The 18356-nt window shown below is 40.9% G+C and overlaps 1 protein-coding gene across 1 annotated transcript in view; it reads left to right on the plus strand.

The window, feature by feature from the left end:
• The window catches only part of Cdh6 (cadherin 6), a 137396-nt gene that overhangs the window by 64852 nt on the left and 54188 nt on the right, over positions 1–18356 (plus strand). Inside the window, exon 2 of the mRNA XM_055601098.1 lies at positions 9054–9417. Within this exon, the coding sequence (XP_055457073.1) occupies positions 9190–9417 (228 nt within the window). The 5' untranslated portion in view covers positions 9054–9189. The remainder of the gene's footprint in view (positions 1–9053; positions 9418–18356) is intronic.

Below are 18356 nucleotides of genomic sequence, written 5' to 3' on the forward strand. Positions count from 1 at the left end.
AAAAAAAAAAAAATTAATATCATTGCCAGAGAAACCAAACACATAAATAGAGAATTATATTAAAAAAACGAGTCTTTCATACATTTCTGTAGCCTAAACATATGGTCTGCTACAGAAATGTTTAAAATTCATACCATGAACAGCTAATTAAAAGTATAAAATACTTTCTCTTCTTCTTTCTTTGCATGAGTAAGTCTTTGTAAAGAAAGACACGGCTTGCAGGCCTGAAGGCCCGCAGGAGCCAGGCAAGGTACATGAGGGAATGCTGCAAGTGGATCCATGAGATCAAGGCGACAAATAACAGTTGAGTGTAAGCCGTCATAGCGGAATGCAACAAAGAGCAGTGTGGACTGTGGCAAGCCAAGAAGTTCTTTAGAGGGCAGATCTCCACGATCCTTACATAAAAGGGAGAACTGCTGAAGTTCACATTTAGTCAAGAAATGGGGGTCTGTTTATTTTGGGAAACTAACATGATTTAAAAGTCTAATTTGTTTTTTAAATTGATTACGTCTCTTCTTTGATAATTTCATACACACACATGGTATATTCTGTTTACTCTCATTCCACCATCCACTGGAGTGTGTGGGCTTACCTTTAAGTGTACATCTGAAGACAGTGACTATGCAATAAACCAGCATTTGGCAATAGTTGATTAGCGGCCCACCCCAATCCATGATTGACTGTTGACAGACCCAACCTCTGTAGGTCCAGAGCAAACAACTTCAGCTGCTGTGAGATCCTTTTTTGCAAGAGCTCTGCAATGCCCTGAAGATAACATATCACAGTCCCACTTCCTTCAGGCTCATACATATGTTCTGCTCCCTCTTCCATGGTATCACATGACCCATAGAGAGGGTGATATAAATGTCCTGCTTAGGGCTAAGTAGTCATCTATCATTTATTCTAAGCATTTTGGGCAGCTATGAGCATCTGCATTCACCACCGTTCACTGCAAAGAGAAGCTCCTCTGGTTAAGGATGAGAATAGCATTTGCCCATGTGTATAAACAATATCTTGATTGCAGTTTGGTAGCATGTCAGTATTGCTAAACAATAGTAATGAGTTCTTTCCTAGGGCTTATGGCCTCTCTAGCCAGAGGTTTTTGGGGTTTTTTTTTAATTACACTTTATTCATTTTGTATCCCCCCATAAGTCCCTCCCTCCTCCCCTCCTGACCCCATCCTCCCTCCCCTTTCTGCATGCATGCCCCTCCCCAAGTCCTAGCCAGAGGTTTTTAACTGGAGTTACTGTACCAGGTATATATTCCCTCCTATTGAGCAAACCTCAAATCCAATCTAAGACACCCATAAAAGTCATGCCCTATTACGTCAGTGGGCATATCCTGACCTGCAGGTTGGCTTTGTAGTTTGTGTTTGTAACTAGGTAATGCTATTGATGCTTAATTCTAAAAGGACAAAATAAAAATGCTTGAGATCCAATTTATGGCCCAAGAATGGCCTACATGTACTCTGTTCTAAGTCATTCTCTGACTTTGAAGTCATGAGTGCATCTGAGTAACAAGTAAACCACATCTATTCAAATGTTTAATTTCATCTTCACAGGCATCTGAGAGGTATCTACTATGAATAAAGGAAACAGGAGTCCTCTATTTGTCTGGCTCTTGTTGGGACAAGAGTTGAGTCTAGTCTTATCTACACTGTGATCACATCTCTAGCAATAACATCATTGAGGTGTTTCCGTACATATTGAACACGAACTGGTCGTTGATCCACATGGGTTTGTTTTGTCTTATATATCTCAAACCAAAGACTCCTTGTGCCCCAACTACATATAAAACCCCATTTTATATGCTCTACCACATTTGATTTTATCTTCATTAGTCTAATGTGTGGAATATGATTGTAGAATGAGAGTAATACTGTTCAAATGGCTTCATCTGGAAATGCAAGCGTTTGCAAACAGCTTGGCATGTTATTCACAAATATAAACATTTACAAAAAAATCAGGCATCATTTGATGGCTGCTGCCATGATGATTCATTGGCACAAGAGAAGTGCTGCATGGTGAGAGGTGCCAAAGCTGCTTGACACATTTCAGTGGAGTTCATTACACACATGAAACGGAACCAATTTTACTCAACAGTGACTTTGACATTTACAGAAAAATGAAATGGGGGTTTAGAAATGAAGACTTCAAGTGAAATCCCTACCAAATATTTTGTGATGGTGCTATCCTCATTTCACCACTTCCAGAAGATCCTCCATGTCCAACAGTTGCATTTTTAGTCACAGTAGGCAGAAAACCTATTCAACAAGGCTTGTTGAGTGATTAAAAAATAATAATCTTCACAAACTTAATTGGCTAGTAACTCTTTTTTGTGTGTCTCTTTAAAATCACAGTTAAATTCATCCTGGTATACATTCTGCTTCTTTAACTGGCTAGATTTTAACGTACTAAATACCATCCCCATTGCAGTCATGTGGGACTAGAGAACATGGTCAGAGAAGCAGAAAAAGACATAAGAGCTAGCGTATGAAGAAGTGCATAGCAAAACAACATCTTCTATATGTGACACAGCAGCTGTGCCTATGCACTTACTGAAGCTGTGGTTAGCTGTAAAGACACACACAAGCCTGAGCCTGTCTCAAGTTCATTGTGAAGAGAGGAGGGGCCGTGAGGGTCCTCCCCCATCTAAAACACTATTGACAGTTAAAGGATGTTGGGGGAGGCCATATTACTTATCCAGCAAGGTAGCCCTTGCTCCAATAAAAAACCTTCCATCCACACTCACACAAGAAACTTAATTCAGCTTAGCGGATCACACAGAAAGAAGGCATTCTGGTAGAAGGAGACTCTGGAAGAAGGTAAGTTTCAACAGGAGAGGATAGGCCAAGACTAAGGTCAGCTAAAATTCATTATATCAATGTATGAAACTGTTTAACAATAATTATTAAAAAGAACATCAAACTCACGTTTGGAGTTCGATGGGGCCAGGAATAAAGCTAGGCAGTACTAAACAACCAGCTGTTTTCTACTTCATTAATTATAAAGGCGAAAAGAAAAGGTACTAAAAATTAATAAAATACTGATGGTACATAAGCTAAAAAGCCCTGTTGGTGACTTATATAACTTAGTGTAGATGATATTTATAGAAATGTTTTCTGTGGGTAGCCTCAAGCAAAATATTATGCTATTATATTGATACATATATTCAGCATCATTTATCTGTACAAATAATTTCATAATCAATTTTTAAAGTTCTTTTAATATGGTCAGTGGTTGAAGTAGGTTAACAACATTGCTTTACTGAGTGCTTGCAGTGCTTTCTGCAAACTGAAGAAGACTCCACATCCAAAACAATGGATGTGTTTGGCTGCATTCGTAAACTAGCTAGAATGTAGTAACACTGCCTGATTAGAATTAATCAAGAACACTAGGGCAAATGTATGCCAAGTCTGAACTTTAAAGCATTAGTGTAATTATATTGTTTTCAATATACCTAATACTATTTGTCTGTAAATAGTGTAATGGAATCAGCATCAAAACCAGATAATACAGTTGAGTCTTTCAAACTGTTAGCAAACAAAGTCACCAGAGAAGCAATTCAATCAATGGAGACATTTTCTAATTAGCATATTAATGATTTGTGAATGAAAGGTGATTCCAAAGTGCTCTAGGGAACTTGAAGACCTTGTAATTCTTTTCCTCGCCTATACAACCAAATAAACATTTTTATATTATTAAAGTCTGACAGTCAAAGGGAAAGGCTTTGCTACTCAATGAAATACATCAACTCAGGATTAATCATTACATGTTGGAAACGGATAGAACCTGAACTGATGTATCTAACTATATCTAAATGGCATGGGTGAGTAAAACCTGGGCTCGATTAAGTATTCTTGCGTAAAATAAAATTTATATTGTCTTCTATGCAAATGCCGTCTCCACATATGCAATTACTGAAGTTATAGGGGGCCTTGCTCCGCCATACATAAACGTCTTAATCACATTCTGCATATCACTAAAATAAAGCTTCTACAAGATCCAACTGTTTTCTCTGAATTAAGCGCTTTTACCAACCAACTTTTGGAGCTCATAACAATTGCCTTTAAGAAAAAGCAAGTTTGTTTCCAAAAGAAAATCCAGAGTAGAGTCAGAATCCTCCTAAACTTGCATTAGGCTGTAATTAGACAGTTCAACATGAGTTTTTATAGAGTTGTTTATGCACCTAACAGTTAGATGCATAACTGATTCGCTCTGGATGCCAGTGAGCATGAAAGGAGGGGTAAAGGTGGCACACTGGGACATCTTCCACTTTGTCGTGCTCTTCCCTTCCCGCCTTCTATCTGCTGTCTCTTCCCCGATGGAGCACCACAGCTGCTATTTTAAGAATCCAGTATGTGTGCATGCCCTCGTTCTTCATCCTTCTAGTTGACTTGGGGAGGCTACAGTGTGAGGCTTGCACCCATTAGCACTTGCCACATGTAGCTCTCCTATCTCCACTGCTCAGGAGTGCCCAGCCTCCTCACAGTTCAGATGATTCTCGGCACCTCCTTTGCCCCAACCCCTGACCTTCAACACCTTGAACCCGGGAGAAGTGGGTGCCGGTTGTTACTGTTGATGATCCTTAAAGACATGTATGTTCATGTTTTTCCCACTTTGTAACTTTGGATTAAGGAAAATCTAAAATGTAAACAAATGTAAATAGTATTAAATGTAAATAGTATTCCATTCCAGCTACATCAAAGTCTTCTCTAACACTACGTGAGAATCATGTCAGCATGATAATTACCAGGACCATTTGTACAAAGCCAAAACTACAAAGTTGAAGCTGGCTCTGTTATTTTTTTTTTACCCCTGAATAGAGGTTTATATTTAACCATAACATTATAAGATGGGCAGGAAGAGAAACACACACGTTCTCTGAATATGTGGCTCCGCTAGTACGCTTTGCTTTTCGTCTGTGTTCCCAAATTTTGTGTGAGCAGTGCTCACAGGGATAGGCTACGTCTGCTTTCTCCTTCCATACTATAACTGTCAGAGCTGAGCTGAATGCCACACAAAGGTGACCAATCAGCAAATGAATCCACCCCAATTCTAAAGTCTTTCCATTCTCGAATTTGGAAAGAATTCTGACTTGATTGGAGGTGTTCTCTTAACAGTGCAAAAGCATTTAGTCCTAAGAGGGACCTGACCATCTTCAGACTCCCCTAGTGTGTTATATTTGGATCAATGATTGTACTACAAATAGTAATAACAAGAATAATAATAGCTAATATTTGGCAATACACTTTTAACTGTCAGGCACCATTTTAGGTTCTTTGCATGCAATGACTCATTTACTCCTCAAACTGCCCCTCTCTGAGGTAGAAACTAAAATAACCCCACCAACAAAAGAAAAAAAAAAGGCTGAGGTCAAATGGAATTAGGCAGTTTCTCCAAATTCATAGAGTTTACAGGGAAGTATACCCTTCTTAAAAAAACAAACAAAACAAAACAAAACAAAAAAAACCAGCATCAAATATGAGCAGATCATTGTCATTCTGTTTTGCATATTGAGTTTTTTGTTAGGTCTCAGTCTGTCAAATTGATACAGGAATGGGATTAGAGCAACATGAACATTGCAGTGAGCATGGAAACTCTGCTTAAATTCGCATCCCTTTAAAAGATCATTACCAACGAAGAAAAAAAATGAAATCCTTGACATTTTGGTATCTGTGGTATTAAAAAAGAACTAATATTTAATATTCAAGTGGCAACAGCTTGTAGAGTTTGCATACAACGCCCACAGGGATCGATTTTTCTTTAAAATGGCCTTTAGGAGTGAGCCTTTCCAGCAGCTGACACCTCCATTCTTTGCGTGCCTCACTCCTGCCAGCACCATGGGGCATGCACAGCAGACATGTAATTCTTTCACTGCAGGATTTGTCTTTGCAAATAATGGCGAATGTGGGAAATTAAGAAAAATGTAATTTCCACCGAAGCAGCCTTGGTGTAATGTCTATTTCTAAAACTGAGTGAGTGTCTCAGGAGAGCGCTTCTCCACACGAGCTCTCGGTGCCCTCACTGCTCCAACCAACAAGAGAAGAGAGAGCCATCCCACACCTGTGCCCTGTGCCAAGGCTGAGGATGGACAGGTGTGCTGTTGCCTTCGTGTTTCTCTAACTCGACTAATAGTCACAGTGAAGTCTCAGTCACTTTCGGCTTTCCCAAGCCTGCTGTCGGGAAGATATATAATAACCAAATAAAGGTTTGAAGATGCTGAATATGATGAACTATTTCACCTCCCTCCCAACAGAATGCTTTCAGTACCATGTTAAATGTCTATAATTACTCACGGCTGGGCTAAAAACAATGACAGAAGTGAAAATTCATGTCAGCTATACATTAGTGTGATAGAATACTAGGGATCAAGTGGATCAGTGTTTTATGGTAACAGAGAAACAAAAGTACAGATTGCGCTTAGGTATGTTTATCTGTGTGTTTTAAAGAGGATGTTCCCATGCAATTACCATGGTGCTGTCATAACAAAGTTCTTGTACTTATTATTCAAGAAAATATTTAAATAGTGTGATAAATATGTCATTTGTTAGATTTGTTGTGTTCTTTCTTTCAAAGGATGCAGGCCAGATGTGGTGGGACGGGACTGTAATGGCGGTGCTCTTTGGAGTCTGAGGCAGGAGGAATGTGTAGGAAGGCGATATGGAACGTATGACTTTAATCGCATGAGCCATTAAATCAAACTGGCCATCCTGGCCAAGCATCTGGTCCCAGGATTTTTTAAAATAATAGTTTGAGTTCTTGAAAATTAATATTTGCCATAAAAGATAATTACATTATTAATTTTTCATTTTTTTATTAATTACAGTTTATTCACTTTGTATCCCAGCTGTAGCCCTCTCCCCCATCCCCTCCCAATCCCATCTTCATCTTCCCTTCCTCTTCTCCTACCATGCCCCCCCCCAAGTCCACTGATAGAGGAGGTCCTCCTCCCCTTCCATCTGACCCTAGCCTATCAGGTCTCATCAGGACCAGGACGGGCTACACTGTCCTCCTCTGTGGCCTGGTAAGGCTGTTCCCCCCTCAGGGGGTGGTGATCAAAGAGCCAGCCACTGAGTTCATGTCAGAGACAGCCCCTGTTCCCCTTACTAGGGAACCTACTTGGACACTGAGCTGCCATGGACTTCATCTGTGCAGGATTCTGGGTTATCTCCATGCATGGTCCTTTGTTGGAGTATCAGTCTCAGAAAAGACCCCTGTGCCCAGATTTTTTGGTTTTGTTGCTCTCCTTGTGGAGCTCCTGTCCCTTCCAGGTCTTTCATAAGATTCCCTGCACTCTGCCCAAAGTTTGGCTATGAGTCTCAGCATCTGCTTTAATACCATGCTGGGTAGAGTCTTTCAGAGGCCCTCTGTGATAGGCTCCTGTCCTGTTCCCTGTTTTCTCCCTCTTTCAATGCCCATACCGTTTGTCTTTCTGAATGAGAATTGATCATCTTACCCAGGCTCCTCCTTCTTGCTTACCTTCTTTAGGTGTGCAGATTTTAATATGTTTATCCTATATATAAGTCTAATATCCACTTATAAGTGAATATATACCCTGTGTGTCTTTCTGCTTCTGGGATACCTCACTTACTCACATTATTTAATAGCTTTTTGAAAATCACACAGTCAGTCATCTTCATTGTGATACTGGGATACTTAATGTATTTGTGAAAATTAGAAACTATTTGACCAACCTCATTGTTGATAACACAAGTGAAATTTAGATACAATCCAATGATTTTCTGAAGAAGTTCGAATATTGCTTATTTAACTCTTACAAGGTTATTCCGTATGATCTGGAAGATGATCAGCTGTAGCCATCCTTTTGGTTTCTAAAGAATAGGTTCAGTAAGTATATCACAAACAGAAATAACATGAAAAGTAGGAAATATCTGCTAGGCAGAAACAGCAGGTAGAGATCAAAGTGTCATCAAATCAGAAACTCAGTGCATCAGCTAGAGATCCCAACTGGGCTGTCCATGGATAAGCTTCTATTGGCTGGACTTCCAGTTTCCTGTTTCCACTGTAGGCATTTTACTGGCATGGGACACACAATATGACCTCAGGTGGAACTGGCTCACCTTTTAGCTATTTTCTAGGACACAATGTTCCCCCTCCCCTCCTTGGGCTGCTTCTCTTGGTCTCTTTCCTCCCTGTCACAGACTTCAGGCGGGCAGCCTATCCCCAGATAAGAGATCTTGGGTGACATTCTGAGACAACTGAATTTCTAGAGTCAGTTTCTCTGTAAGCTGAGACAGTGCATGACAATTTGTCAAGATAACGTACATTGTTAGGTTCTTAATTATAAATTCTATATATTTTTCAGAGTGTAAATAGGTCTCTTGGTAAGGGGGGAAGTGATCAAGTTTTGCAGATTTAGATTAAATACAAGCCTATTTCCACCACTAGAAAAAAATGACTTCAGAAACTTCCCACTGCAAATCTGCATTTTGAAAAGAAGGAGTATGGTGTTTTCCAACCTTATTTGACCCAGCTGATCCGTCATAGCACATGCCCTCAGCCAAGAGTCTGCAGAACAAGCTCTGCCTCACGCCTGGCACATCACAGGTGCTCAGTACATTCTAGTGAAATTCCAAAATGATCCACTTTCAATTGAATCTAAATTGTCTGTGGTATTCTTTCCCCTGGACTCGTTCTTGGAGATAAATATGCAAATAGAATCAGAAACACAAACTCGTTTCTTCTAACCAGATCTCAGCCCACATACTCCAAAGCAAACGAGTAGTGAAATGATCCATCGTGGCGTGTTGAACTCTAGCAAAGCTATTACTTAAAGTCGAATTTGCAAGAGAGGTAAAATAAAAAACAAAAAGAGCATTCCCTGCTGGGCGTCTGCCTCCCATTCCACATGCCCCATTCTGTGTACTTAATAGATTGTTTTCCTCACTCCAAAACCGATAGCCAACTTTTTTTTTTTTTTTGGCTGTTATTTTGCTATTCAAATTTATGTCCTCTTTCTCCTGCCTATTTGCTCTAACACTGATTTTTAAGCATCTCTAAAACTGCTTGATGTGTTACTATTCTTTCCAGATACCCTCTGAAAGCCAAGCAGAGATCATTAAGGAAGAGAGGAGGAATGAGCCTGGACCTAGTGCCCTGAAAAGAGCTGCATTTAGGAAAGGGGAACTCAACACCCAGAGACTCGACTGCCTGCCTTGCCATCAGCATGAGAACTTACCGGTACTTCTTGCTGCTCTTTTGGGTAGGCCAGCCCTACCCAACTTTCTCAAGCCCGTTATCTAAAAGGACTAATGGCTTGCCAGCAAAGAGGAGGGCCCTGGAGCTCTCTGCACACAGCAGGAATGAGCTGAGCCGTTCGAAAAGGAGCTGGATGTGGAATCAGTTCTTCCTCCTGGAGGAATACACGGGATCCGATTATCAGTATGTGGGCAAGGTAGGATTCCTTTGGGTGTTTTGACACTCTAGGCTTAAAATCCTGAAGAAGTTACTGCTAAGAAATAGACAGGGAGGTTGTGAACTATTCCCCAATACACTATGAATTGTTGCTTATCTGGTAAGACTTTTTTTTTTTCTCCTCGCTTGAGTAGTTGCAGGATGAAAGTATAGCAAGAAGCTGAGAAATGTTTGCAGTGCAAAGGAGAGAGAATGCTCCGGTGAAAAACGAACCGCCCACAACCATCTACAGAGGATTATCATAAATCCTTTAATTTTTTTTTTTTACTTTAGCTGGAAAAATGGGGTCCAGCTAGTCTGTAAAGGAGGGTCTATTAAAAATAGATATAGAACGATTGTGCTGTGAGGAGAGCAAGTCCTTTTTCTCATTTTGAAAGCAAACATTCTGAGTCACATTAACTCTTTCTTAACTCTGCTTCTCCCAGCACCCTTGGCTCTCAGAACAAATGTAGTCTTTTCTTGGTCAAACTCAGCACCAGAGGTTAGATGTAGTTACTGTTGCCACAATTTGGTAATGATTAGTCTTATCCCAGATAATTGGCAAGAACCAAACATTTTATATTCTTAGGATTTAACTGTAGCAAGGTTGATGAAAGATTCCAATTAGACAAAGGTGCTGTTTGTAGATAACATCTGACCATTTTATTCACTAGACAGTAGAGTGTGAAGTTTGCTCAGAGAGGCAGCATCCTATAGCTGTCATGATGAGTGTCACCTGATTGTGTCATCAGCTATCCTGCTGAAGAAAATTTGGCCTGGGCAAAATGTAAAAGACACACCAAGGGCACCAATTTATAGCTCGTAGATTCTGTGTTTCATTAGTTGGTATGGATAAGAAAAATAATTGTCACTATCTCTTAAACTGAGAATGAACATGAAAACATAGATGACAAATGTCTTTGCCTATGATTTTAAAATACCTTCATCAGGATATCATGAAAATAGCATAAATTTTGCAGGTTCCTAAGGCTTTATGTTCATATTTCAATCAGTGATCAAATATCCCTGAATAACTCTGTGCAAAGAGTGTCCTTAAGTATTTACCGCTGTAAATGAAGGAGGCTTAGGTTGAGGTAGCCAGGCAATGTTCCAGTGCAGTGAATTATTAATGTGAAGTAAAGTAGGAGAGGAAATATCCAGAGACCCGGTGAACAGCAACACAGATCCCGGAGGATCTTGTCACCAATTTGCTTTGCAACTCACACCTGATGGGACCTCGGAGGAAACTGGCTTCCCTGGCTTATACCTGACTTCCTGTGTGCAAGTTGACACCACTGTTACTAGAGTGATGGGGTTTTCTTTTTTCATCTTAAAGCACTTTTACAATGCAAATAGCATTATTACTATAGAAGATTAAGCTTTAAAAAGCTCTTTGTCAAAATGATTGAAATCCCCTCCCCCGATTTTTCTTCCCAAATTGTGATACCATTTTATTTAAATAATAGCACAGATTCTTGAAGTCCAGGATGGTAGCAGCAGCAATGGGTAAAAATGCGTGAGAATCGGTTTTATGCTTGTAATTGTGATAAAAAAAAAAAAAATAGCCGTGGGGAAAAGTTGCACGCTATGGATGTACAGGTCCAAAACTCCATCACTGCACTGACAGTTGCCAAGGCCCGGAATGGGTAAGGAACCTTCCAGGCTTTGGGAGTGCAGGCAGCCTCCTCCTGCTGCTGGCGTTGCGGTGGGGGTGAGGAGGCGGCACCAAGTGAGACAGGCACCATGGTCCAACACACACTGTGTGCTTAAAGTTCCTAAAATTGTTGAAAAAGCTTTTTGTACGTGCGCCACTTAATCTACGTGTAATGAAGAAGAGTGGAATGTTGGGTTTCATACCACGGCCAATCTCCGTGGCTGAAAACTGTGGCAGTTAATGGTGGACTCCCTTTTCAGCCAAGCTTCGCCCACACTCATTGGGATCTGGATGGTCAAATGGCGGCTAGATAGAGTTCCCTTCCTCACCCTTCACGCTTCTGCTCTTTCCTGTTGCCCCTCCTCCTCCTTGAAGTCGTACAACACGAGGGAATATTAGCTGGAGAGCAAAACGTATCGAACGTAAGAACTGAGGTTTCCTCCCCCTGGCAGGGCCATCTAGGGGACGTGACAGTTGTGGCAGCTTCCCGAATTTATCTCTGCAGCAACGTGATGCCAACAGACAAGTGTTTATTATTATCATTATTATTCTAATTAAGCCTAGAAGAAAATAAGAATAAATTTTAGAAAAAGAAAGGGGAAACGCCTGGGGAGGAGCTCAGGGGTAAAATGTTTGTCAGGCCCCAGGTCCCAATGCTGCTTTCCACCCCCCACCCCCCAAAAAAAACTTCCAAAAGAAAGAAAAGTTAAGAGGAGAAGCAAAATGGACCTTCACAACACATGTGGCGAATTTTAACTTCAACCAACTTGAAAGAAAGACAAGTGATGAGACTATTCCAGGAATATATAGTCAGGAACCTTGGAGAAAAAACAAACAAACAAACAAACAAACAAACAAATAAACAAAAATGCTAGACTAAGGCAGAGATTCCAAAGTTCTCTAGGCTTGCAAGGCTGTTTCTCAAGCTGCCCTTAGGCAGAAATAAATAACTAATGGGTTCATGTAGTAAATAGTTAGACTAAAACGACTCAATAAGAATTTCTCTTCTAAGAATTCAACTCTTTGAAATGATAATACACGTAAATTAACAAAAAATTAGTGTTTTTATTTCATTCCTAATCACAGTCACTTGCACGGCTTTGAACCCTTTCTCAAACAGATTGGATCTCACCCCATAGCTGCCCGTTCTACCCCGCAGTTTGTACTGTAGATGTTTCTCTTCGCAACCATAATGGGGAATCCCAGCACTGGGTATGACATCATCGAAAGGAATATAGCGCCACCTTCTGTAAAATCTGTGAACTGCCTTGAGCTAGTAATGGCAAGTTGATGAGCTGAGGTCAGGAGTTGCTGTAAGGCCTTGAAATTTTACCATCTCTCCTGCTTGTCTCCTAAAGTACACAGTCGCCGTGCAAGCTCTGGGAGCCATGGACTGTAGTTAGGTTGGTGTGTGAATCTAAACAAAGGCTGTAATATAATCTTTAATACTGTGGCCAGTGTTGCAAACAGTCCTCAGAGCCTTGCATAGTTTTGCCTAAAAGTAAAGAGCTGGGTCCTGTCTACCCATGGAAGGACAAGACGCCCTCATTGAGGCAGTCATGGAGTCGAATGAACAGCAGCACTTAAAGTCGAAGGAAATATCCCGCCTTATAGACCTCAGCTTGTATTTGTGTTGGTCTGTGCAAAGCAAGCCAAAGGGACAGTGGGGACGGGAAGAAAATGGAGGATGAAAGTGGAGAGTGTGGGGGCGGGGTCACATCAGCCCGCAAGAGCCTGCAAGGAAAGAGACCAGGGCTGGGGCAGAAATAAAGGGAACCATAAGATCCATACTAGGAACTGAAGGAGCCCTGATGGCCTCTGTCCTCTCATCCTTATATTCTTCCATCGTGTCTGTCCCAAGTGAGATTAGCATAGATCCAAGACCAAGACAGACCTGGAATGCACTTATGGGAAAACCCAAAATCAGCAGACACATATATCTAGATACTAGAAAGACTCTTGACTGGAGCAGAGAGGGCAATTTTGAGGTGCTTCAGCAAAGTAGTATTCATAAGACCTTGTTGGAAATGGCACAGTCTCTGTCCTCAACTTTCCTAATGCTGCAATGCTTGTGAAAAACCCAGTTCTCACCAAATCCATATTTGCAGTTCAAGGAGATCCCCGGGTGAGCAGTTTGCAGATTAAAAGTTTGAGAACTGCTACTTCCAAAGACTCCTTGCCCAGGTCTCGCCACTCTGACGAAGTTGGTTTTTAATTAAGTACTAATGATTCTGACATTGTTGTCAATTTCCAGACCCACAGCCCTGGAGGATACAGGTGTTGGTCATGATAGCAAAGGCATCAAGTGCAGCGGTAAAGCGACATCCTCAAAGAACTAAAGAAATAAAGGAGTGGGGCAGCCAGGCTTTGCGATTCAGCAGAGCCCCCTAGAGAGGGTGTCTGAACCCCATCTTCAAGGTGAAGAGGGTGCTAGCACTTAGGGAGCCTTGCCTGGCCTTCCCACGTAATAGCCTGCAGACACGAAAAGGGTAAAAGTCAGAAGTCCCAACTTGAGAGATTCAACAACGAAGAGCATGAAAATGGCATGCATGACCCAGAAAACACAGAGTGCGTGGGCTTTTTGTTAGCGGATGAAGGGAGAGAGTTTGAGTTTATTCATCGTCCACTTGTATGACCTCTGGCTTATGTAAAATTAATAGAAAATGAGGAAGAAAGCATTTCTAGATACCCCTTGGGCCAGCTTCTCGGAATCTAGCATTTCCTTGTCCATGGCTCGTACCCATTTGAGATTGTTTCATATCAGAAGAGAATGAGTAACCATAGACAGAGGCTATGATTTTCAAGTTGGAGGCATTCACTAGTCAAAGATGAATGTTAGGAGTGGGGGTGTTTATCTCAGAATTTGGCCTACCTCTCTACAAAAACTTCATACATCATTTTACACACAGCCTGTGGCAAACCTAGCCCACCATATCTTCTGGGATGTACACTGGGCCCTTCCTCCACACAACTTCCACAAGAGATGGACTGCCACAAGTGTCTGAAGTATAGTGCCTTTTAGTAGCATGGCGTGAGGTCTGCATTTGTGGATTCTAGTGTGCTGGGTACTTTTAGAAGCATTTTTCTGTTACCTTTTGGGAAATTGATGACAGTTTTCCTGGGGGAGAGATGGGGGGGAAGTTCCCAATAACTGATTGGCTGAGTATTTTAATATCATAAAATTTTAAGTTCTATTTGAGGCCTTAATGGTTCTGATAGAGCTGTCTCTGGAGTCTTTAAAATTAATGTCTACCCAATTCTAGAAGCCATTCTTCTCCTGGTAATTAGACAGTAATGTTTTAACGACTCATAAAAATAGATGCCCTCAGCCATACACACCTTTGAAATTAGGGATGAGTAATTATTTGTTCCTATAATTATATGGTCCAAATTTAGTCAACACCAAGCCATATTTTCCCAGTATTAGAAGATGCCAGTATCTCTCACCCCTGTCTAAGTGTCACTTTCAGAGAGAGCATAAGCTAAAGAGGAAACCCGCTGGCACTAATTCAATAGGTAATTCAGAGCATCCCTCAGCCACTTGTTGCTTCAAATAGCAGTGTCAGATCAAAATGGAGCCAGAGCCGGCATTTCCTGAGCATCACACTGGCCCAGCACTTCAAGTATGTTACTTCGTTGGACCCTGCTGTGGTCTGTTCCTACCAGGACTTATGCCAAAATTTGCTGATGGAATGATATTGAGAGATGCAGGGGTCTCTAAGAATGGTTTGGGTTATGGCAACCTTAACCTCACGAGGGAATTAATGTAGCTTTTAGGAAAATGAGTTAACAATCACAAATGTAGGTTCTTATAAAATGTCCATTCCTATTCTCCTTCCTCCTCCACTTGCCCGTCCACTCTGCTGCAAGTTGAAGTATTACAAGGTTCTCACCAGAGCCACGAAGGATCTAATCGTCCTTTTCCCATCCTCCAGGATTATAAGCCTAATAAAGTCTTTTTCTTTATAAACTACCCAGGTCAGGCATTCTGTTACAACATCTGAAAACACACTAAGGCTGATGTGTACAATTACACTGACGCATAGGTCTTTGTGATTGCTGCTGTTTTATACACAAGTCAGCCACGCTCAGAGAAGTCAAGATTTCCAGCCTGCAGTCTCAAACTGCTAGGACTCTGGCTAGCAGTCAGAATCTACTGCCAGACCCCCGAGGTACTACAGCATCCCTCCTTCCCCATATGCCCACCGCTTTACAGACCTATTTTTGAAGCATAAATGGGAGGAGGAGTAAAAATAACATTTAAAAAAAAAAAAAAGATGCTTTGGCATTCAGTTGATTTCTTGCCACTTGGTACCACCCTGAGAACTAACTGTAAAATCCAAGTACAGAGAGAAAGGACTGTTAAAAAAAAAACAGACTACTTTTTAAAGCACTATGCAAATGCAGCTGCACATCTATCTTTCTTGAGTGTCGTTTCCAGAACATGTCAGTGATATTTAAAACAGCTACAGCACGTGAGCATTTTACAGTTAAGGTACAATTAATGATCTTTTTGGTCACTGTGGTTTTTTTCTTCAAGGTCTTTTCTTTCTCTTGATAACCTCTACACTTCTGCTCTGGTTCAATAACCTGTGACAATCTTCCCTCCCTGACTCAGGGCAAGTGCCTTGGGTACATCTTTCTTCTTCATCATTTAAATTTAATGCTCAGCCGTTTAACATTTTTATATTTCAACTCGGTATGTTTAAGAGGGAGTGGCTACATACACTCATTCATTGATTAGTATTCAGAAAATCTCATGGGGTCACGTCCCCACTGCCAACATTGGCAGTCATCTATATTTTGTTTCCACTGTCCAGCAACTGATTTCGCATTAGTAATAAAATTTTTTTAAAGCTTCAATATGCCGTTTGACTCTGAGAAACTGTCGGGTGCGGCAGCAGTCCTCTGACTTTTAAACTCTATTCTGTGCTTGGCAGCTCAAGTAGAGAGCAGCAAAGTTTCAATATCTGACCTTGACCATGAACCCAAAGGCTGTTGAGCTGTGCTGGCCGAGGAATAAGCTGAGCAAGAGCTAGAAAGCAAATGGAGATGCAATCCCCAATCCTTCAACTTCCATTCCGTTATGATGGGGGAATCCTAGAGCTTCCCACATAAATTCAATTTGCTGTTCAGAATGAAGGGATCAAGGTGAATAAGGGAGCGTTAAGCATTCAGATCAGCCAGCTGTGGCTTTTTTACCTTTGGGGTCCATAAGCCGAACAGCTGGAGGGCGTTGGAGGTCACAGACATTCCCACTTTGCACCTATGTGCTGCTCATACAGATCCTCTGCTCTCTGTTTGTAAACACTGAAAAGTGTTTCTTTACTCATCTCCTTAACCTGACACTGTTATCACAACATGAAAACACTTGGTCTGCATCTGAGTTCATTCTCTGCCACACTGTGGACTCTGCGAATATTAGTATGCAGAATACCAGCAGCTTAGCTTACATTTCTTTTCAAATAAAAATTCCTAATTATGATTTTGAGTTTCATTTCAAAAATCAAATCATGAATTCCTAGTGTAATCGATTGTCAGTATATTATTAAACAACTGGCTTGTTACACTGGTTTTCTTCATTTCCACTGACATGAGGAGCCAGTCATGTCACTCCAGGCAGAGCTGTAAACTGAGAGAGCCTTCAGTTCTCTAGTGAAAAGTATATGCCAACCATCTTTTGCCAAAAAATAAACAGGCTTAGGTGAGAGGTCTCCTTTGATGGCTTTATCCCAGAGAGGTTACGTTTAGATTTCAGTGGGCCACCATAACCTTAAAGAGGAAGATTTTTGTGTAAGTGCCTATTTGCTAGTTCTGTAAGATTTCATATTGTGACTAACTAAAGTTATGTGAAATATGATCCTCATGAGCATAGTAAAGGTTTCAGTTACTTGAAAACTTCAGCAGGAACCAAAGAAGAGGTTAAAAATAAAATGTAGATGCTATCATAAAAGAATAAGGTTTTTTTTTTAAGTTGGCACTATTTTGTTCACTTATTTTTATTTTAGTTTTGTTTGTGGGTGTTTTGCTTGTGTATGTGTCTGTACACCATTTGCATGCAGTAGCTAGGGCAGCCACAAGAGAGCATCGAACCCCTGAAGCTGAAGTTACGGACAGTTGCGAGCAATGTGGGTGCTGGGAATTGAACCCAGATCCTCTTCAAAAGCAGCCGGTGCCCTTATCTACTGAGCCATCTATTAAGCCCCTATTAATTACCATTATTGATAAGTAAAAGTAATAGGTTTTCTCAAAAGCTAGTGTAGGGGATCAAATCTGAAATTGCAGACAGGAATAAGAAAAAAAAAATGACAAAAATTTTTCCAGGGAAAATATATGTTCTTTCAGTTTGGAATTGTGTGTGTGTGTGTGTGTGTGTGTGTGTGTGTGTGTGTGTGCAAATATATATCGAGAGAAAGAGAGATTTACAAAGATTAAAATATGTGTATGTGTGAAGTGCATCAATAAATATTGTAGGTGAGTTGGTGTCTTTCAAAAGACTTGAAAACACTATTTTGAGTGTGGCAAAATCCCCAAAACACCATTTTAGATCCAGGATTTAATGCTGACCAAAAGAAATGTTGATTAGAGGTAAGGAAGCAGTTGAAACAGATAATTCCACAACAGCATTTTAAAAATAAAATTGAGGAGAGAACTATTTTAACTGTTAACTCACTCAATTTCATCCCATTTCTAGTCATCACTAGAGGGTGTATGTTAATGTCGTATCCCAGCTGCGGCGAGCACAGCTGCATTGCCGACTATGTGCGTGACATACAGGGCACGGTATTTAAACTCTTTCTGGTCCCTCATTCTCGCAACTGTTTAAATGACAGGAGTAACAAAATTAGTGAAGTGAGGATTAAATAAATTTAACACAGAAAGGCTCAGAAAGGACTGGGCATATCCCACTTACTGATCAGGACTGAAGGGGAGATCAACACGCCTGCCTTCCAAGAACAGAAAACATTAAGAGAAAAGAGAAGCAAAGGTGAAGGTGCCTGCGGTTGTCCTCAGAGGTCAAAAAATATCGTGGGGCAGAAGCTGGTACCAGAGCAACAGGGCAACGGAGGCGGAACTCCCCGACAGCGATCAGGTGCTAGATGTGTATGACAACATGAACTTCTGAGGAGACTGCTTTGCCTGAGGAGACTTTAATATACCTGTATCCTGACCTTCTACGAAGCAAACAACAAGCCATAGCATGATTCCACCAAAGTGAAAGTTGGGGAAACAATGAGTTTATTGAGCTCACCTTCAGAGGATGAAAGAGGTCTTACTTACAGGAG

The sequence above is a fragment of the Psammomys obesus genome, unplaced genomic scaffold, assembly GCF_907164565.1.
Source record: "Psammomys obesus unplaced genomic scaffold, mPsaObe1.curated_primary_1811, whole genome shotgun sequence".
In the NCBI taxonomy this organism is placed as follows: domain Eukaryota; kingdom Metazoa; phylum Chordata; class Mammalia; order Rodentia; family Muridae; genus Psammomys; species Psammomys obesus.